General features: G+C 40.4%; 1 protein-coding gene across 1 annotated transcript; it reads right to left on the bottom strand.

Moving 5' to 3' along the window:
• Positions 1-558: 558 nt before the first annotated feature.
• On the bottom strand, positions 559-15,909 carry ptx4 (pentraxin 4, long). Its single transcript, XM_043711568.2, has 3 exons — positions 15,396-15,909; positions 14,098-14,683; positions 559-4,419 (listed from the first exon to the last, which is right to left on the bottom strand). Exons 1-3 carry the CDS (start codon positions 15,672-15,674, stop codon positions 3,782-3,784), a joined length of 1,503 nt encoding a protein of 500 aa, XP_043567503.1. The 5' UTR covers positions 15,675-15,909; the 3' UTR covers positions 559-3,781.
• Positions 15,910-22,951: the final 7,042 nt, after the last annotated feature.

Here is a 22,951-nt window from a genome sequence, read left to right as displayed (position 1 = left end):
TGTTATGCGTCTCTTTTCTGACATGCATGCAGAACCCTCTTATTTCATGATAACACCCTTCCACTTCACTGCAGCCCTCTGATGTGCGCTTTCATTGAATCTGCATAGCTCTGACCCTGCCTTTAATCATGTACCATTTCCCACAACAGTCCATCATTGGAAACCATGCCGTCCTTCCTTCAAAATTAGTTCAATTCTTAATGCTTTTAAGATCCTCCTCAAAATTTACCTCCTTGAGCAAGATTTTGGACACATCTTTTGGTCTTACCAATTTTTTTTTTTGCCATTCTTTTGTCTATGATTATCCCTCAGTGAAGCCACTGTGATAAAACCTCTGAAAAAGAGTCACCAGACTCAAAACATTAACTCCATTTTTTCCCTACAGATGCTACCAGACCTGCTGGGTATCACTAGCAATTTCTGATTTTGTTTCAAGTCACTTTAGATATTTCACGTGATAAATGTACGATGTAAATACAAGTTTATTTGTTGTATAAATAAGGTAGTTAACAAAGTTAAATAGACAGGCAAAGCATTACAACCCGAAAAAGTGGTGGAGAATTGAGCCATTCTTTTATGTTATATGAGTGTCACTGGTAATGCCATCCTTAATTGCCCTGAAAATAAGTGATCTGTTAGGCATTTCAGAAAAAAAGTTCAGAGTTAATCACATCACTGTCAGTTTTAAGTCACACGTAGGTCAAATAAAGATGGCAGATTGGCTTCCGTAAAGGACATCAGTGATCAAAGTGGACTTCCATGATAATCACCGATTGTTTCATAGCAATCCAGATACTAGTTTTAAATTTCTGATTTTATCATTCAAACTTAAATTCCACATAGAGGGATTTGAAGCCATATCCCCAGAACATTAGATTGGAACACGACCATTAAATGGCTATCCGCCATTCATTCTTCAAGTGTGTCAAAGTTCTACTGTCTCTTGATGCAATTTTAGGAAGTCTTGAAAATATATAAACTATATACTGTTTCTGAAAAGTTTGAAAAAATCAATTCCATGTTCAAATAAAACATATTTTACAAAATCGCACAATATCTGCTTGTTTGCATTGCTAAAGCCCTCAGTTTTGATTGCTTTATGCCTCTTTTAATACAGAGCATTTCCATATTACTAGTGACAAGTTTACTTATTTTCATATTTGAAAATGGTATTGTTGATAACAGTCTATGGAAATAAAATTTCAGGTTTCTGATCAGTTCTTTATATGCTTCCATCACTGTGAAAGATATCTGGCACAATTGCAATGATCACAAGTGTCATTTTTGTATGATACACCAGCAACATAAACTATTTCCTGCAAATCCAACACACCTGCAGCTTCTCTCTCTGTCAAGATAGTTGCTTCACCACTGCATTTCATGTGAACAGAAACAATGATGAAATGAAATATATTCATAAATTTTGATTAATATCATTACAATTTTCCTATAATCAACACTGTAATTTATTTATGAATTTTGAAATAGTTCCTTTTCCACTCAAACTGAATCAAATTTAATATTTTTATTAATCTGATTATTGGTAGGTTGTTCTAATACAATGTAAATAGCACAAATACATATATTTCAAAGGTTCAGCTATGAGTTTTTGTGTTACTGAATATTTGACATACAAAATATTAATGAACCTTACTCTGCAAACAAAGATGTACTAAGCAGATTAATTATAGCATTAACGGAATGCTTTGAAGAAGCAACGGATGTGCTAGGTAAGGAGTGTCAATGGACAATGCCTTTCTAAAGGTGTTTAATAAGGTTCTACACAAAAGACATTCACTGAAACTAAGACAACATAAATTTTAAAAAGCACATTATATTCATGACAGATAAATAAATTTTTGGATATCATGGGAATTAAGGATTATAGGGATAAAATTGGGATGAGATAGAAGATCAGCTGTGATCATATTGCATTGTAAAATGGACTGCAAAAGTCAAGTGGTCTACTTCTTCCCCAATTTCCTATTTTTTACCAATATGGGTCCAGAATTAAGAGTATAGGAGCAGGAGTACACCACTCAGTCCTTCAAGAGCATTCCACTATTTACCAGAAATGATGAAAGGTCATCAATCTGAAATGCTTTCGCTACCTCTCCCTCCATAGATGTTATCAGATCTGCTTACAATTTGCTGCAACTATTTGTTGTTATTGCAGCTTGTTCTCCTCTGCACCCTGAGATCATATAACCTATCCATGTGGACAGCATTTAATTTCTTCCCTAATTTTAGAGAACTGAATCAAATCCCCTTGACTTTTAGAATTTATGTTTACAGTTGATGCCCAACTCTCACATCTATATTCATTATGTATAGCCCATAAATAAAGACTTAAAAACTTGTTCTGTAAGCCTTTTCAAGGGCTTTAATATTCTTCATTTTGTGACTAGACCAAATTGGTAACATTGATGTGGTTGGACCTTGACATTATACAAGGATTCTAATCATTATGTAATTTTACAATGGTCTCAGGATGATGATCATTGTCCTTCAATAACTTGTCACCTATAATGATCAGGAGATTTTTGATTTTTCTGCTTTCAGGGTGCAATTCAATACAAGCATTTTAACTAGCACTTGTCAATAATAAGAAACGTTCGCACAGTTATCAGTTGTTAATAACAAACCACTTTATGAGTAAAATATTTTACAAAAATAGAAGGAACAAACAAGATTAATACATACTTCAGTAAGAATTTACTTCATAGGAAAATGTAGGTCATAACAAAGAAAACTTTAAGTACATTATTAAACTTATTTATCAGTATTCAAACTAGTAGACTAGAACTTAAGCGTACAATTTTTAAAAATCATTCACAGATGTAGCATTGCTGACAGGCCAGCATTTGTTATCCGCAAACTTTATTGCGCTTGAGAAGGTGGCAGGCAAATTCCTATTTGAACCATTGCAGACTATATAATACAGTTAAAATCACTAACACCAGGTTATAATCCAACAGGTTTATTTGGAAGTACAAGCTACCTGATGAAGGAGCAGCACTTGGAAAGCTTGTACTTCCAAACTTCCAAATAAACCTGGTGTTGTGTGATTTTTTTTAACTTTGTCCACCCCAGTCCAACACTGGCACCTCCACATCATATACAATATAGGTGCATTCACGGAGCTATTATCTAAAGAGATCCAGGATTTTGACTCAGTGATATTGAAGGAATGATTAATTATTTCCAGATCAGGATGGTGTGTTGTTTTTAGTTCCTGATGTTCCAATACAGTTATTGTCCATGTATCTCGAGGTGATAAAGTTCATGATGTGCTTTAGCAGAAGCCTTGGTGAGTTGCTGTAGTGTACCTTGTTGACGATACAAACTAAATCCATAGCGCTCTATTAATGGAGTATTTAAATTTGGTGTGCCATACAAAAATAGATTCTAAAGGACTATTTGATTCTTTATAATTGCTGTACTTGTTCTTATAAATATTTCTGTCTTATATTCTATAAAGATTATTTGAAATGCATTGACCTTATTTGGATGTATCCATTAATTCTCACCAAAGATTGTCTTTTTATGACTTGATATAATCTTACAGCAATAATGCTACAGTTCTGCAATAGTCAGAATGTTTAGCCAAATGTCACTGGCTGATTTCCCAAAGTATGAAAGTGATCCTGAATTCTAAAGCATTGCTGAAGGATGAATATGACACTTCTGAATTGCTATAGAAAACCAATGCAGCAACTACCAAGGAATATGACCAGTACAAAGTAGAGTTAAATTAGTCCTTAACTAATGATCTTTGTTCCTAACAGTGTTCCAGGCATGTACAATTATAATGTTGAACTCCACCATTAAGAATAGAAATATCATTGAAAGTTAACATTTGGCCTCCAGGTAACAACTTTCCTGTGGTGATACCTGAGATTTCTCCAGGAGACAAAGCACGATTCCAAATTGTGAATCCAGCCAAATTCCCTACAAAGGACTCAGTCTCATCAAAGCCTCCTCCCATATTATCCTGTTCCTGCCCTATTATAAGTGTTCCACCAGCTGGGATCTCATAGCCTTTTTGGAATTTGGAACCAGTTGCTGCCAGACGTCTGTCTATGTAGTACCAGTACTTACCCTCAAAGGAAGACCAGATGATGCATACATGATGCCACCTGCCATCTAAGAGTGACCTCACAGGAAGTTCCCTGAATGCTGGATCTCCAATTACAAAATGTATGGTAGTTTGTTTGCTTGTATTTCTCCCATGGAGTACCAACTTGTTGTCATTATCCTCTGTTGCATATGACAACATTGTTCCCAAATAGTTTGCCTTGGTTTTGAGCCAAGAACAGATGGTAATTTCAAATAGCCCAGTTGAAAATTCTTTACCAAAGCTTGCATAGTTTTCAATGGAAGAATTGGGAAAGTGCATCATCGAATTCACATTGCAGACTGCAATAGAGAAACAAATGAACAATCAGACATATTGGCAATGTGCTTACATATCTAAGCAATAAGTATTAACTGATTCATACTTTTTACACCTCACTTATGGGTTGATTGACACCTATTGTTAGCTTTGAAAGTCAGTTTTTACTTAATATATCAAATATTATCACCTTTCATGATGCAATGTGAATATTTACATAATTTATAATACATAATTTATAATATATATTTGTGATAGATATAGGACAGATGTTGGGGTAGTTCCTTTACTTAGAAAGTAGTAGGGGCATGAAATGATCCACCTGCAACAATAGTAGATTTGCCAACTTTAAGGACATTTAAATGGTCATTGGATAGACATTTGGATAAAAATGGAATAGTGTAGGTAAGATGGGGCTCAGATTGGTTTCACATGTCAGTGCAACATCGAGGGCCAAAGGGCCTGTAGTGTGCTATAATATTCTATGTCACTTGTATACAAATTTTGAGTCTAAATCAGATTGTGGGCTTTTCCAGCTTCTGCAGAAAGTTAAACTATATCTTGCCATCTGTGAGGAAAAATGAAGACATAATACTTTTTGAGGATTTTAAAGCCTTTAACTGAGTCAATAATATGGACATTCTACCAAAATGGCTCAAGTGTGACATTAAACTTACAATAATTTCAATATAAACTTAGACTTTGAACCAGATACAGAATTTTTTTAAAAAGGAGCTTTATGAATTATGGACACAATCACAACCTCAGAAGTGGAAGTTTTATTGATGTCACAGATGCTCAGGAGGAGACAATAGACAATAGACAATAGGTGTAGGAGTAGGCCATTCTGTCCTTCGAGTCTGCACCACCATTCAACATGATCATGGCTGATCATCCTTAATCAGTATCCTGTTCCTGCCTTATCTCCATAACCCTTGATTCCACAATCCTTGAGACCTCTATCCAACTCTTTCTTAAATGAATCCAGAGACTGGGCCTCCACTGCCCTCTGGGGCAGAGCATTCCATGCAACTACCACTCTCTGGGTGAAGAAGTTTCTCTTCATCTCTGTCCTAAATGGTCTACCCCGTATTTTTAAGCTGTGTCCTCTGGTTCGGCACTCACCCATCAGCGGAAACATGTTTCCTGCCTCCAGATTGTCCAATCCTTTAATAATCTCATATGTCTCAATCAGATCCCCTCTCAGTCTTCTAAACTCAAGGGTATACAAGCCCAGTTGCTCCAGTCTTTCAGTGTAAGGTAATCCCGCCATTCCAGGAATTGACCTCGTGAACCTACGCTGCACTCCCTCAATAGCCAGAATGTCTTTCCTCAAATTTGGAGACCAGAACTGCACACAGTACTGTAGGTGTGGTCTCACCAGGGCCCTGTACAGCTGCAGAAGAACCTCTTTGCTTCTGTACTCAATCCCTCTTGTTATGAAGGCCAGCATGCTATTAGCCTTCTTCACTACTTGCTGTACCTGCATGCTTACCTTCATTGACTGGTGTACAAGAACACCCAGATCTCTCTGTACTGCCCCTTTACCTAAATTGATTCCATTTAGGTAGTAATCTGCCTTCCTGTTCTTGCCACCAAAGTGGATAACCATACATTTATCCACATTAAACTGCATCTGCCAAGCATCTGACCACTCACCTAACTTGTCCAGGTCACCCTGTAATCTCCTAACATCCTCATCACATTTCACCCTGCCACCCAGCTTAGTATCATCAGCAAATTTGCTAACGTTATTATTAATACCATTTTCTATATCATTAACATATATCGTAAAAAGCTGCGGTCCCGATACTGATCCCTGCGGTACCCCACTGGTCACTGCCTGCCATTCCGAAATTGAGTCGTTTATCACTACTCTTTGTTTCCTATCAGGTAAAAACAACGACTGCAGATGCTGGAAACCAGATTCTGGATTAGTGGTGCTGGAAGAGCACAGCAGTTCAGGCAGCATGCAAGGAGCTTCGAAATCGCTGTTTCGGGCAAAAGCCCTTCCTGATGAAGAGCTTTTGCCCGAAACATCGATTTCGAAGCTCCTTGGATGTTGCCTGAACTGCTGTGCTCTTCCAGCACTACTAATCCAGAATTTGTTTCCTATCAGCCAAACAACTTTCAATCCAAGTTGGTACTTTGCCCCCAATACCATGCGCCCTAATTTTGCTCACTAACCTCCTATGTGGGATTTTTATCAAAAGCTTTCTGAAAGTCCAGGTACACTACATCTACTGGATCTCCCTCATCCATCTTCAGAGTTACATCCTCAAAAAATTCCAGAAGATTAGTCAAGCATGATTTCCCCTTCATAAATCCATGCAGACTCTGACCTATCCTGTTACTACTATCCAGATGTGTCGTAATTTCATCCTTTATAATAGACTCCAGCATCTTTCCCACCACTGAGGTCAGACTAACTGGTCTATAACTTCCTGCTTTCTCTCTCCCACCTTTCTTAAAAAGTGGTACAACATTAGCCACCCTCCAATCCACAGGAACTGATCCCGAATCTATTGAACTCTGGAAAATAATCACCAACGCATCCACGATTTCTCGTGCCACCTCCTTCAGTACCCTGGGATGTAGACCATCAGGCCCCGGGGACTTATCAACCTTCAGACCTAACAGTCTCTCCAACACCAATTCCTGGCAAATATAAATTCCCTTAAGTTCAGGTCCTTCAGCCACTGTTACCTCAGGGAGATTGCTTGTGTCTTCCCCAATGAACACAAATCTGAAGTACCAATTCAATTCTTCTGCCATTTCTTTGTTCCCCGTAATATATTCCCCTGTTTCTGTCTTCAAGGGCCCAATTTTAGTCTTAACCATTTTTTTGCCTTTCACATACCTAAACAAACTTTTACTGTCCTCCTTTATATTATTGGCCAGTTTACTTTCACACCTCAGTTTTCCTCTGCGTATTTCCTTCTTAGTAATCCTCTGTTGTTCTTTAAAAGCTTCCCAGTCCTCCGTTTTCCCACTTATCTTTGCTATGTTATACTTTTTCTCTTTTAACTTTATATGTTTCTTAACTTCCCTCATCAGCCACGGCCACCCAAGCCTCCTCCTAGACTATCTTCTCTGTGTTAATAAATAATATGGGATCTGTTACCATACTGGAAATACACTATGAAGCAGCAAATGGAGAGAAAGAAATTAGAATAAGATTTATTGGCAGTTTCGGGGTTTGTAGTAGTGTGAGTGTTGTAAGAATGGGAAACTCTAAAGTAGGCTCCTGTGGAAGATGGTGATCAGAGTGTACATAATGCTCTGACTGAGCGTGGTTTAGTAGACTCTTTCTAATTTGATATGTTGTAGGAAGGGTCCTCTAAAGCTCATCTAGAACTCTCTGCTTCTATATGCTATATACACCCATTCCTGATAAAGACATTTAAGGGTTATGCAATTGATGTTCCAACATTATGAAAGATATCAAGAGGATTGATAAAGCTTGGTTCTGTTAGTTGGTAAATCAGTTACTTGGGCTCAAACTGGAGATTACTAATTGAAGAACAATCTAGAAAGTTTTGAAAAATATTTCACACATTATTATAACAAATGCATGAGATAGTGTAATTAATATAAATGTTATAAGAATTAGAGAAGTATTTAAAAAGGAAGAATATAAAAATATGTTAGGAAAGGACAGGAAAATGGGGTTAAAACAAATAGCTCCAGCTGAAGAGCTTTCACAGCATCAAGCCAAAATAGTTTCAGTACATTAACTTTTTATCGTCATCTGTCTCATAGAGTCATAGAGATGTACAACATGGAATCAGACCGTTTGGTCCAATGCGTCCATGCCAACCATATATCCTAAATTAATCTAATCCCATTTGCCAGCATTTGGCCCATATCCCTCTAAACTCTTGCTATTCAAATAACCATCCAGATGCCCTTTAAATGTTGTAATTGTACCAGCCTCCACCACTTCCTCTGGCAGGTCATTCCACAAACACACCTCCCTCTGCATGAAAATATTGCCCCTTCGGTCCCTTTTAAATCTTTCCCCTCTCACTTTAAACCTATGTCCTCTAGTTCTGGACTCTCCCACCCTAGGGAAAAGACCTTATCTATTTACCCTAACCATGCCCCTTATGATTTTATAAACCTCTATAAGGTCACCCCTGAGCCTCTGATGATCCAGCAAAAATTAGCCCCAGCCTATTCAGCCTCTCCCTATCACTCAAACCCTCCAGTACTTGCAACACCCTTGTAAATGTTTTCTCTTCCCTTCCAAGTTTCACAACATCCTTCCAATAAGAGGAAGACCAGAATTGCACACAATATTCCAAAAATGGCCTAACTAATGTCCTGTACATCTTCAACATGACCTCCCAACTCCTATACTCAATGCACTGACCTATAAAAGCAAGCATACAAAACACTTTGTTCACTATCATATCTAACCTGTGACTCCACTTCCAAGGGCGGCACGGTGGCACAGCGGTTAGCACTGCTGCCTCACAGCGCCAGAGACCTGGGTTCAATTCCCGCCTCAGGCGACTGACTGTGTGGAGTTTGCATGTTCTCCCCGTGTCTGCGTGGGTTTCCTCCGGGTGCTCCGGTTTCCTCCCACAGTCCAAAGATGTGCAGGTCAGGTGAATTGGCCATGCTAAATTGCCCGTAGCGTTAGGTAAGGGGTAAATGTAGGGGTATGGGTGGGTTGCGCTTCGGCGCGTCGGTGTGGACTTATTGGGCCGAAGGGCCTGTTTCCACACTGTCATGTAATCTAATGTAAGGAACTGTGAACTTGCGCTCCAAGGTCTCTTTGCTCAGTAACACTCCCCAGGACCTTACCAGTAAGTGTATAAGTCCTGCTCTGATTTGCCACATGCAACACCTCACATTTATCTAAATTAAACTCCATCTGCCGCTCCTCAGCCCATTGGCCCATCTGATCAAGATCCCGTAGTACTCTGAAGCAACGTTCTTAGCTGTGCACTACACCTCCAATTTTGGTGTCATCAGCAAACTTACTCATCATACCGCCTATCTTCACATCCAAATCATTTATATAAATGACAAAAAATAATTGACCCAGCACCAATCCTACAGGCACACTGCTGGTCACAGGCCTCCAGTCTAAAAAGCAATCCTCCACCACTACCCTCAGTCTTCTACCTTTAAGTCAGTTCTGTCGCCAAATGACTAGCTCTCCCTCTAATCCAAGTGATTAAAACTTGCTAACAAGGAATTCTACCAGTAACCTTGTCGGATACCTTACTGAAATCCATACAGATCATGTCCACTGCTCTGCCCACATCCTTCCGCTTTGACTGCTTCAAGAAACTCAATCAAGTTAGTGAGAAACAATTTCCCATGCACAACACCATGTTGACTATCCCTAATCAGTCCTTGCCTTTCCAAGTACATGTAAGTTCTATCCCTCAGGATTCCCTCCAACAACTTACCAATACCAATGTCAGGCTCACTGATATATAGATCTCTGACTTTTCCTTACCATCTTTCTTAAGTAGTGGCACCACATTAGCCAACTAGCATCTCACCTGTGGCTATCGATGATACAAATATCTCAGCAAGGGACCCAGCAATCACTTCCCTAGCTTCCCATAGAGTTCTAGGTTAGACCTGATCAGGTCCTGGGGATTTATCCACTTTTACGCAGTTTAAGATGTCCAGAACATCCTCTTCTGTAATATGAACATTTTTCGAGATGTCTCTACTTATTTTCCCATATTCTCTATCTTCCATATCCTCCTCCACTGTAAATACAGATGTAAAATACTTGTTTAGTATCTTCCCCATCTCCTGTGGTTCCACACATAGGTAGTCTTACTGATCTTTAAGGAGTCCTATTCTCTCCCAAGTTACCCCTTTGTTATTAATGTATTTGCCAAATCGCTTTGGATTCTCCTTAACCCTATTTGCCAAAGCTATCTCATGTCCCCTTTTTGCCCTTGTGATTTCTCTCTTAAGTATATTCGTACTGCCTGTATACTCCTCTAGGGATTCACTTAACCTCTGCTGTCTATACCTGACAATATGCTTCCTTCTTATTCTTAACCAGAACCCCAATTTCTCGAGTCATTCCGCATTCCCTACCAGCCTTGCCCTTCACCCTAACAGGAACATACATCCACCCCAATCAACTTTTGAAAAGTCTTGCCTAATACTGACAAACTTTAATTTTTCAATCCAAACTATTCTTTTCCATCACTATTTTAAAACTAATACAATTATGGTCACTGGCCCCAAAGTGCTCTCCCACTGACACCTCAGTCACCTGCCCTGCCTTATTTCTCAAGAGTAGGCCAAGTATTGCACCTTCTCTAGTAGGTACATCCACATATTGATTGAATCAGAAAAAAATCTTGTACACACTTAACAAATTCCTCTTCATCCAAACCCATAATACTATGGCAGTCCCAGTCTACATTTGTAAAGTTAAAATCCAGCACCTCCTCCTCTGTAATATGGAAATTTTTCAAGATTTCTCTATCTATTCCCCCGTACCATCACCACCCTATTATTCTTACAGATAACCGAAATCTCCTTACAAATTTGTTTCTCAATTTGGGACTGACTATTAGTGGGGGGGCTCTATATTACAATCCCAATAAGGAGGTCATCCCTTTCTTATTTCTCAGTTCCATTCAAATAACGTTCCTGGATGTATTCCCAGAAATATCTTCTATAAGTACAGACATAACGCTATCTCTAATCAAAAACAACACTCCCCCTACTCTCTTGCCCCCCCTTTCTGTCTTTCCTATAGCATCTATACCCTGGAACATTAAGCTGCCAGTCCTGTCCATCTCTGAGCCATGTCTCTAACAGTTTCTCCTTTAATGATTGTCTCGTAAATCAATTCAATACATGCACAACATATCAAGCATATATGATCTTATTTCCATTAAAATACAGAGATTTTTAATTGTCAGGAAGATCTGTATTAGTACATATCATCATGTCAATACAGATACAACTGATCATTTTCTCTATTGTATTGATGCTTAGAAATAAAGATCCATTTGAATCTAAGTCATCTATAAGCTTTTATCATTCTATATAAAATTAAGTTTTTACAATGAAGTCTGTATGTTCCTATTAGGGTGAAGGGCAAGGCTGGTAGGGAATGCTGAATGCAAAAAGGTGCTCTTTTCATTTCTTTTTGATAATACAGCATTTTTTCTTTGTAAACTGCACTTACTAAGTATGGTATTTTGGTTTAATTGTCTATTTCAGTGCCCATCTATTTGCCCTATTGTAAAAAATTGATTTTTTGTTTGGACAACACTTCACCAAAAGAAATCTTAAACTAACTTAAGTTACAATCATACGGTAGCTAACAGTATATTATGCAGTGCAATTTATGGTCAGTAAATTCAACTTCCAGCACAACTTTCACATATATTCTAGACTGTCATGAAGCAAAGCAATTATGCATGTATACAGGTTTTCCAGGTGGCTACAGCTCTGCTTATCGGTTGGTAATGTCCAATAATAATAACTTATGAGTGGGAGTATTCAACCTCCTGAAACTGAAAGACTTTTAACAAATTCTTAACAGTTCCCAGGTGATGATAATTTTATCTACACAGCTTTTCATGAAGCTGAAGCTAAACAAATTGAGTCTACGTTTGAGGTTTCCTCCTAACAGGCTTTAACACTAAGATATATTTCTCTTAGGGTACCACTGTGCAGAGGACACTTCTTTGCACTTTTGTTAAAATATCAAGTAAACTGCATTCTGGGAAATTTAAAAACAGAAGATTTGTTATTTTTATTTAATAAAATGCTTCTGGATATTTTGCAACTTCAACGGAGCTACATATACAACTTGATGTGTCCACAGTACTCAAGGATCACCTCTAGATATGCGAGGCATGAAGATTATGGAAAACAAGTTGTGCAACAGGAAAGTGGACAGGAAAGAGAAAACATTTGCAGGGTTATAGAGAGTAGGTGGGAATGGATGGGGGAGTTACTCTTTCACAGAACTGGTGCATACAGTACAAGCTGAATGGCCCCATTCATCACAGTAACCATTCTATGACTTTAGGGACAGAAGTTCTTACTATGCCTTGTTGTGATTTGTGCTTTCTGAGACATTCTGTTCATATACCACTCCAAATCTATCTTTTAGTGGTGACTTTCAACAATTCTATGACCAACAAATCTAGCAAGCAGAGGCTTGTATGGCTATATAATATACAAACTAAAAGCAGTAGCCATGTTAACAGCAGTTAAGAATAGTTAAACGAAGGATTGTTTTGATAGGGGTTGAAAGAAAGGGAACTAAAGAGATATAGGATGAGTGCCAGTCCTGTGGAGGATTAACATCAATGTGCATTGGTCTAGTCAACTGGCCTGCTTCTGTGTTATCATTTCTATATAATTCTTTTTATTTTTAAGCTACCAGTAGTTTTTGTTGGATGATCCCTCTGATATGCAATTTAAAATTTTGTCATTCTTTTGAGAAACAAAAATCCGTCCATTTTCCACTGTCACACTTTATTTTCCATTGTCCCTAATCCTCAAATCCTGTGTAAGAAGAATTTTCGTGAATTCAGACTGGACAAAGCTTGTTATGAGTTAACATCTCTGACAAACTTTCCCTCCTTCTCTTCTCTGGAAACTAATATCTCGGTTTGGGCTTCCTCATAGTACAGACCTTTAAAATTTCTGAATGTGCTTTGGAGCCCTTGTCTGGTCTCCCTGCAATGCAGTACTTTTATTTGGTTTTCCCCTGTAAAACAGAAACCAAACTCGAACATGACGCTTCCATGTGTGGCATCATCAAGACTGACATCCCACAAGTCACAGGTTTGGGTTTCAAACTTTAATTCACTTTTTCCTCTACCTACGCAAGTTCAATCTACAGTTTTAATCACATATTCATCACAATTTCTAGTGAATCTCCTATTCATTTAATAAACAAACCAATTATCTTGATTTCACACTGAATTTTGTTGTTTTCCTTCTACTGACCATTGATCATAAATTGTTTAATGGCTTTCATATACCTCTGCTTTTATAGAAAGTGAATTTAGACATTCCATAGAACTAATTTAGCAGCTACATGTTCTGAACCTCAGACCTTCAGTCATTCTGAAGGGTCCAATTTCTTAAAAGGGCTGTTATTCTGAGGTCAGAGTTGAGCTATTCTTGGGGTTGGAGTTGAGCTATTCCTAGGATTGGAGTTGAGCTATTCCTGGGGTTAGAGTTGAGCTATGTTGTTGGATTGGAGGACGGTACTGAAGTGTCAGCACTTTAAGTATCTGTTTTAATGAAGCATCTACACATTGCAATGCTGCACAAGCAAGGTATCTGGTAATACTCACACCATGGTGCTGCTATGTTTACTTGCAAAATGAACTTGCCTTTGTACGTTTCTTTTAAAAGATTGCATCCCTCATCTGTATATCACATTTCCCCTTTGCAGCATTTTAAATTCTAACTTAAATTTTGTCCCATTGCGTTGCATTTGTAGCTGGGGCAGAATTAGCCCTGTTGTCTTTGAAGGCTCTGGTTTTATGGGCTGGCATAGACACTAAATTAATCCTCTGGGATCTCCACGTATCTTTCTTTCTAATGCCCAGGAATGACAGGGAAGCTAAAGTTTTAATTGTATTTTCGCCGAAACGAGCTTTTGCTTTTATACATTTCGACCAGCCTGCCCACCGTGCTAGTCCTGACAGATTGCTATTGGAACTGAGACATACTTGAGCCTTCCCTTTGGGTATGTTGCTGCTTGGCTGCCTTCACAGGTTTCGCCCTGTGCACTCGCGGCTCTATCGCTGCTGCCGCCGCCTGCACTGGTCTGGGCTTTGCCGAGAGAGCGTCGTTCTGCAAGGCGCTTTTCATCCGCTCCTCAAACCTGGCTATGATCATACCGTGGCGTTTAACCTCATCCCGGAGGCCCTCCGTTTCCTTCTGCAGCTGACTCCTGCCTGCAGCCAGGGAGCTGATTCGCTCCCTGTGACCCTCCACGGCTGCGGTCAGGTTGGACATCATCTCGCTCTGCTCCTTCTTCGCTTTTGACAATTGTTTGCTTCGCTCGTTGAGGACCTGCTCCAAGGTCGACATCTTCAGGTCAATTTTCTTGGTTTTCTTCTGCAGTTTCTTCATCCACGATTTTAAGGTGGCGATGTCATTTTCGGTGGCAGTGTGGAATCTGCTCATCGTAGCGCTGATGTTATCGGACTGCTCTGCTAACGACTGGAGTCGAAGGTCGACGCTCGAAGAAATATTGAAGTTGGCAGAAATGATTTGTAATCGTGTCAAGCTGAGTTCTTGAAATCGTCGAAACTGTGTTAATAAAATTGAAGAGACGGCACGCTTAAAATAATATTTCACCAGATGGCCACATTAGATTAGAGAAAAAAAAGTCTTTAAACGAAATTATGTTGAAACTCCCGAGATGGTACAGTCATAAGAAAGTAGATACAAACAAGGAGAGAAGTAGGCCATTCGGCCCCTTTAGCACCGCCATTCAATAAGATCATGTTTGATGCAATGATAACCTCAAGTCCGCATTCCCACCTACCTCATAACCTTTCACTCCCATTCTTAACAAGAATATCTGCCTTAAAATCATGAGAAGTTCTGCTTCCATCACCCTTTCAGGAAAAGAATTCCAAAAATGTATCACCCTCTAAGAAAAATATTCTTGCTTCATCTCAATTTTGAATGGATGACCCTTGATTTTTAAACAGAGACCCACCTAATTCTGGATTCTCCCACAAGAGGAAACATTCTCACATGTATCCTTTTGAGAGCCTTCGGTATCTTATATGTTTCAATTAAGTAGCCTCTTGCTTTCCTAGATTCCATTTTTTATTTCTCTCCAGTCAATGACAGAGAGAGAATGGCTTTGATTGACCAATATGCCATCAGAGGGAATTAAAATGTGAGTGATGAGCGTGGTCTGAGTGCTCCGACCCCCAGAGCAGCCGTATCCAGCAGGACTTGCTCAGGAAGCTAACAGAGGTCCGCAGCCAGATGTGTTTGTCTGACTCACCTGCTCCTCCAGCCGTCTCAGCCGTTCAAAGAACGGTTTCCTCTGCTTCACACTTTCAGCCTGTTGTGAGCAACTGACATGCAGGTTGCAACAAACCCAAGTGATGAAAAACCAAGTAAACATTTTGCCGAACCCCATCCCGAACAGAATGACTCTGGATCCTCTCTGTGTTCCTTTCAGTAGGGGTTGGTGGTAGAACCTGAATATGAACCGTGGTGCTCTATGAGTGTGTGTGGACTTGTGTATGAGGAGGAGTTGCTTTATATTTGGCAGCTGCATGTTTTACATGATTGATGTTTCATCTCCCTCTGGCTTCTGTTACAGGAGAAAGAGAAATAAATTCATCCATTAAATATATGAGATTTGCAGAGTATAATTTCCAAATGCGTTGAAATAGTTTCCAACCGTTTACATTGTAATTCATCAATGAGCAGTGAGATCCGGTTTCCTTGAAGTAATGCACTACAACCTGATCTGTGGCGCCTGAATAGTTTTCCAGGTGGGCCACGCAATGTCTGGAGATTGTATCGTAAAAACAGAATATTGGAAGTACACATATATGAACATCTGTAAAGGTTTTTTAGAGTGTTTATTCTTCAGCATTCTGAGCCATGATTGCCAATATTTGGAGGGGTTTTTTTTTTGCTTTCTATCCTCTGTGGCTCACTGAATTTGAGATTTCCTTGAAGCACAGTGCATTGAATTGTTTAGGCTAACTGGATACATTCTGTTAACCATCAACTATTAACAGAAGAAAGGAGATACTGTTGAAGCAATATTTTCAGATCATCTCCAGAATGTAGACTTATTAGAACCCCTTAACATCCGCCAATCAACGGGTGGAAAACCATGATACGGTTCAAAATTTATTTTTCAGTTGGTTCCTGTATTTGACCTCCTGTGGAATTCAGTTTCATTGCAGATGTAGCCAAGTCTGGAAAAAAAAATCAAAGAACTGCTGTACTAGACATTTGTATAAGGCAGGCCTATGAAAATAAGAGAGCAATTGTCATCTGTACCTATTCAAATACTCAGCGTTGCTCTGCAGAGCTTTGCTATTATACTTCCACTGATCTATCATTCAGCCAAGAATAACAACTACAGTAGTGCCTCGATATATGAACGATCGCGTTCACGAACAAATTGGTTTACGAACAGGATTGTAAGTAAAATTTTGCTTCAACGCACGTACGAAATTCAAGGTACGAATGAAGGTACGAATGCAAAAAGCCCGTGGTTTCATTGTCATTGTTCTGCTTATCTACGCGCACTTTGAACGCAAAAGCTCTCGGGCCCCGTGTGATCTCATTCAGTTCGTCTTTGGCACGCGCGCTGTGAACATCCAATGTCCAAGCATTCTTACGCTTTATTTTGTTTTTTGCATTAAATTAGCCCTCATTATGGCTCCCAAGAAAGTGAAAAGTGGAAGTGTTAGTGGTGTTAAGAAGTCTAAACATATTACTGTAGAAACAAAGAAAGAAATAATAGTTAAACACGAGAATGGTGCTCACGTATCTGATCTCGCCCTGCAGTACGACATGGCGAAATCGACTATCTGTACTATCCTAAAGAACAAAGAGGCACTAAAGGCAGCTGATGTGGCTAAAGGAGTGAATATTTTAATGAAGCAAAGGCCTAAATTGTTAGACAAGGTTGAAAAATTATTATTAGTTTGGATAAATCAAAAAGAGCTTGCTGGAGATAGTGCTAACGAGACTATAATCTGCGAGAAGGCTCTACACATACACCGTGACTTGTTGGCGACACCGCCGAGTACAAGTACTGCTAGCATTGAAGAATTTAAAGCCAGCAGAGGCTGGTTTGATAAATTTCGCCGACGAACTGGAATCCATAGTGTAATAAGGCATGGAGAAGCGGCTAGTTTGGACAAAAAGGCAGAGGAGGACTTTGTGAAGGAATTCAATAAGTTTGTCGAAGATGTCTCACATCAAGCTTTTAACTGTGATGAAACTGGACTTTTCTGGAAAAAAATGCCCAAAAGGACCTACATAACCCAAGAGGAGAAGGCACTACCGGGCCATAAACCAAGGACAGGTTCACGCTCTTATTGTGCGTGAATGCAAGTGGGATTGCAAGATTAAGCCTCTGTTAGTCTACCACTCTGAAAATCCTCATTTTTAAATGCAATAATGTGTTGAAGGCTAATGTGGAGGGCGAATAGCAAGGCTTGGGCCATGCGAATGATTTTTATGGAATGGTTGACGGAAGTTTTTGCATCAGCTGTCAAGGAATATCTTGAAACAAATAATTTGCCACTTAAGTGTCTTCTAGTAATGGACAATGCTCCTGCCCATCCTCCAAATTTGGAAGAAGACTTGGACATTGAATACGACTTCATAAAAGTAAAGTTCCTTCCTCCCAACACCACTCCTCTCATCCAACCCATGGACCAGAATGTCATTGCAAATTTCAAGAAATTATATATGAAGGCTCTGTTTGCCAGGTGTTTCCAGGTCACCAACGACACAGATTTGACCCTTGGTCAGTATTGGAAGGACCACTTCAATATCCTCCACTGCATAAGCCTTATTGATAAGGCATGGAACGAGGTCTCTTTCCATACGTTGCAGTCGGCCTGGAGGAAACTTTGGCCAGATTGTGTACCTGAGAGAGACTTTGAGGGTTTTGAGGAGGAGACATCAGTAAATGTAGTGAATGAGATTGTGACCCTGGGCCAAAATATGGGCTTGGAGGTCAATGAGAATGATGTGGCGGAGCTGGTGGAGGACCACAGACAAGAACACAGCACAGAAGATCTTGTTGAATTGCAACAGGAGCAGGTGAAGGTTATGCAGCAGGAGCATTCTGGAGAGGAGGAAGAAGAGAGGGAAGATGTATCAAGTGTTCAAATCAAAGACATTTGTAGCAAATGGAGTGAAGTGCAGGCTTTTGTTGAGAGGCATCACCCTTACACACTCATCCCAGTCTGTTACACAGTGATACAGACTCACTGCACACTCCTCACAGTCTGTTACGCAGTGATACGGACTCACTGCACACTCCTCCCAGTCTGTTACACGGTGATACGGACTCACTGCACACTCCTACCAGTGAACATTTTAAATGACAATGTGATGTCCCATTTTCGGAAAGTTCTGCAACAAATTAAAAAACAAGTTTCTCTGGATCGTTTTCTTGTAGCATCACCAACCTCCAAGAGACAAAAAAGAGAAAAGACTCCGGAAATATCCAAACAATGGGAAAATTGATTCAGTTCGCGAACTTTTCGGTTCGCGAACCGGGTTCCGGAACGGATTAAGTTTGTAAGTCGAGGAGCTACTGTATTGGCTTTACCAGTATCCTAGTGGAAAGAATAAGGGACTGTAGTTAGAACCAAAAGTCTGTAAGGGGGCAGGATAGGGCTGGAGAGAGACTTGTGAATTAAACGTAAAGAAATCGATTGAAGTAACAGCCAGACTAGGGTGAAGAATGAGCAAGTATAAATGGTCAGGAACAGATAATTTTTTAAAGTATCAACATAAGATGAGTGTTAGAAATAAATTGAGGGGAACAATAAAATCGAATTAAATCAACTACAGCATCTGGTTAAATTGAATGGACTGAAAGTTCACAAATCCCAGAGATCCGATGATCTACATCAGAGTGACAATCATGGTTGCACCGTGCTTATTGTTCAAAATTTTATGAGTAGCTGCAGATTGGAATGTTGCAAATATAACCTGTATAAGAAAGGTGAAAGAGAGAAACTAGGGAACTACAGATATGTTAGCTCGATATCATTGAACATAGAACATTATAGCGCAGCACAGGCCCTTCAGCCCTCAATGTTGCGCTGACCTGTGGAACCAATCCGAAGCCCATCTAACCAACACAATTCCAGTTTTGTCCATATGTCTATCCAATGACCATTTAAACGCCCTTAAAGTTGATGAGTCTACTACTGTTGCAGGCAGCGCATTCCATGCCCCTACTACTCTCTGAGTAAAGAAATTACCTCCTGTCCTATATCTATCACCCTCCATTTTAAAGCTATGTCCCTCATGCTAGCCATCACCAACCAAGGAAAAAGGCTCTCTCTGAACATTCCTATCTAACCCTCTGATTATCTTGTATGTCTCAATTAAGTCACCTCTCAACCTTCTCCTAATGATCAGTAATAGAAAAACTGCTCAAAAGTATTGTAAAGGATGGGATAACTGGACACTAAGAAAATATTGATCCAATTGGGCAATCAACATAGATTTACCATGGAAAGGTAAATAAGAGTTTTGATTTTGAGTATTATTATTTTCTCAGCAACCTGTTTAAAGACATTATTACACAGCTCAACAATATCCCAACAATTAAGGAGAGACAGGGGGCAGAGTTGAGTATGGTAGCCATTACAAAAGAGAAAGTGCTAGAAAGGCTAAAAGGACTAAAAATCAATAAGTCTCCTTGCCCCGATGGGCTACATCCTAGAGCTCTGAGAGAGGTGGCTGAGGAAATAACGGAGGCACTGAGTGTGATCTTTCAAAAATCAGTGGAGTCAGGGAAAGTCCCAGATGATTGGAAAATTGCGTTGTAACCCCCTTCTTCAAAAAAGGATCAAGACAAAAGATGGAAAATTATAGGCCGATTAGCTTAACCTAGGTTGTAGGTAAAATTCTAGAATCCATCATTAAGAATCTTGGAAATGCAAGGCCGGATTAGAACAAGTCAGCATGGATTTAGTAAGGGGAGGTCATGCCTGACAAACCTGTTAGAATTCTTTGAAGAGGTAACAAGTAGATTAGACTAGGGAAGCCAAGTGGATGTTATCTACCTAGACTTCCAAAAAGCCTTTGATAAGGTGTCTCATGGAAGGCTGCTAAGTAAGGTGAGGGCCCATGGTGTTCGAGGTGAGCTCCTGGCATGGATTGGGGATTGGCTGCCTGACAGAAGGCCGAGAGTTGGCATAAAAGGTTCTTTTTCAGAATGGCAGCTTGTGACAAGTGCGGTCCTGCAGGGTTCAGTGTTGGGGCCACAGCTGTTCACTTTCTATCTTAATGATCTAGATGAAGAGACTGGGGGTATTGTGACGAAGTTCGCTGATGATACGAAGTTAGGCAGACAGGTAGGTAGTTCTGAGGAGGTGGGGAGGCTGCAGAAAGCTTTAGACAGTTTAGCAGAGTGGTCCAGGAAATGGCTGATGAAATTCAACTTGAGCAAATGCGAGGTCTTGCACTTTGGAAAAAAGAATACAGGCATGGACTATTTTTTAAACGGTGAGAACATTCATAAAGCTAAAGTACAAAGGGATCTGGGAGCACTATTCCAGGATTCTCTAAAGGTTGACTTGCAGGTTAAGTCCGTGATGAAGAAAGCAAATGTAATTATGTCATTTATCTCAAGAGGGTTAGAATATAAAAGCAGTGACATGCTTCTGAGACTTTACAAAGCTCTGGTCAGGCCTCATTTAGAATACTGTATTCAATTTTGGGCCCCACACCTCAGGAAGGACATGCAGGCACTGGACCGTGTCCAGTGGAGATTCACATGGATGATCCCTGGAATGGTAGGCCTAACAAATGATAATCAGCTGAGAATCCTGGGATTGTATTCATTAGAGTTTAGAAGGTTGAGGGGAGATCTAATAGAAACTTACAAGGTAATGCATGGCTTAGAAAGGGCGGACGCTGGGAAGTTGTTTCGGTTAGGCTGGGAGACTAGGACCCATGGGCACAACCTTAAAATTAGAGGCGGTCAATTTAGAATGGAAATTAGGGGACATTTCTTCAGCCAGAGAGTGGTGGGCCTGTGGAATTCATTGCCACAGTGTGCAGTGGAGGCCAGGACATGGGGTGTCGGTAAGGCAGAGATTGATAAATTCCAGATCTCACAAGGAATTAAAGACTACAGGAAAAGTGCACATAAGTGGAATTGAAATGCCCATCAGCCTTAATTAAATGGCGGAGTGGACTCGAATGGCCTTGCTTCCACTCCTATGTCTTATGTCTTATGGTCTTATGGAAAATGATTGTGACAACATCCAGGGTGGGCAGAGTCAGAGTTAATATGATGGATGAAAACACGTCTGCTAAGACATTGAAGGGCAGATACATGAATAATGTGCTTGCAAACCGCAGCTACATTTAATTTACAGCCATTCCATTGTCCATTTGCAATGCATACAGAGCCAACACGTTTAGGGTCCAAATGTTGATTGAAGGCAATTTGCCATTTGTCCTTGCAAATTGAACGTTGATGTCTCAATGTAGCATAAGTTAGTGGCGATAGAAAAAGAGGGGAATGATGGCCAAAAGCAACCCATAACTTGTGACACCCACAAGGCTGCTGTAGAAAGTGAATATAATCACTTCATCATCTGTCATGTAAGTATTATGATGGATTCTAGTGAATGCAATTATACAGTTGATGTGGGGCTAGGTTGGAAAGGTGTTTGAGGTGCAGCAGGCACTCTCCCTTTTGCTGTTATGTTGGTCACTCAGCCGGTGTGGCAGCTTCACGAAATTGGTGCACATGCTGAGGCTGAAACTGAATGAATGATGGAGACATGGCTCTGATTATCAGAAAGCTGCATGTCTCACTCTCTGATGGAGTGTGTGCACAATCCTCATCTGCAATGTGTGCCACCACTGTGTTCAGATCCTGATTTGTTTCTTATGTTCCCAACATAAGTCATTGCCAGCAAGAGTCCTGTGTCCAGCCACTGTTGGGATATTGGTCTCTTTGGCTGCCTTCCCAAGAAGGCAAAGGTGGACACAGGAGGACCAGAGTCAATGGTAAGCCCAAGAGCAGCAGCAACCCATCACCAAGGCCAAGGAGTGTCTAGTTCAAGGAGAGACTGCCGTTGAAGGGTCCTCCAGGACGCATCGGGTCAGTCGGAGGACTAGAGATTTTGCCTCCATCTCCATTTCCTGGCAACAAGCAAGACACAGGTGAAAGTGAGACTGTAGATGCTGGAGATCAGAGTTGATAAGTGTGGCACTGGTAAAGCACAGCAGGTCAGGCAGCATCCGAAAAGCAGAACTGTAGGGGGACTGGAGGGGAAGGGGACTTTGAGATGAATAGGAGGAGTGGGTGGAGCTGGGGGCGTTGGCTGGGAAGGTGGCAAGTAGATGCAATTGGGAGGTGATGGTGATAGGTCAGAGTGGAAGGTGGAGTGGATAGGTGGGAAGGAAGATGAACAAGTGGGGCAGTTCAAGAGGGCAGTGCTGAGTTGGAGGGTTAGATCTGGGGGGAGGGGCGATGAGAAAACTGGCAAAATAGATGTTGATGCCGCGTGGTTGGAGGGTCCCAAGGGGAAAGCTGGGATTTGGCTGGGATTTGGCAGTGGTGGAGGCACTTGCACACCCTTGGCTGAGTGGGTGGGGTGTTGAAGTGTTCAGCCACAGTATGGTGGGATGGTTTGGTGCGCGTGTCCCAGAGACGTTCTCTGGAACGTTCAGCGAGTTGGCGTCCTGTCTCCCCAATGTAGAGGAGATCACATTGAGAGCAATGGTCACAGTAGATGAGGTGTTAACTGTGCAGGAAAATCTCTGCCATATGTGGTAGGATCCTTTGTGACCTTGGACAGAGGTGAGGGGAAAGTG

This window comes from Chiloscyllium plagiosum, unplaced genomic scaffold (genome assembly GCF_037043375.1).
Source record: "Chiloscyllium plagiosum isolate Xiang-an unplaced genomic scaffold, Cpla_swu_hap1 HiC_scaffold_20, whole genome shotgun sequence".
Lineage (NCBI taxonomy): Eukaryota > Metazoa > Chordata > Chondrichthyes > Orectolobiformes > Hemiscylliidae > Chiloscyllium > Chiloscyllium plagiosum.
The sequence above is the reverse complement of the archived record's forward strand: the minus strand, read 5'-3'. Positions and strand labels throughout refer to the sequence as shown.

Coding starts and splice junctions, on each gene's coding strand:
- ptx4 (XM_043711568.2), bottom strand. CDS start 15,674: ATGCAGCTGCCAAATATAAAGCAACTCCTCCTCATACACAAGTCCACA. Junction 14,684..15,395: donor TGAGACGGCTGGAGGAGCAG/GTGAGTCAGACA, acceptor TTATTAACACAG/TTTCGACGATTTCAAGAACT. Junction 4,420..14,097: donor TACCCAAAGGGAAGGCTCAA/GTATGTCTCAGT, acceptor TCTCTATTGCAG/TCTGCAATGTGAATTCGATG.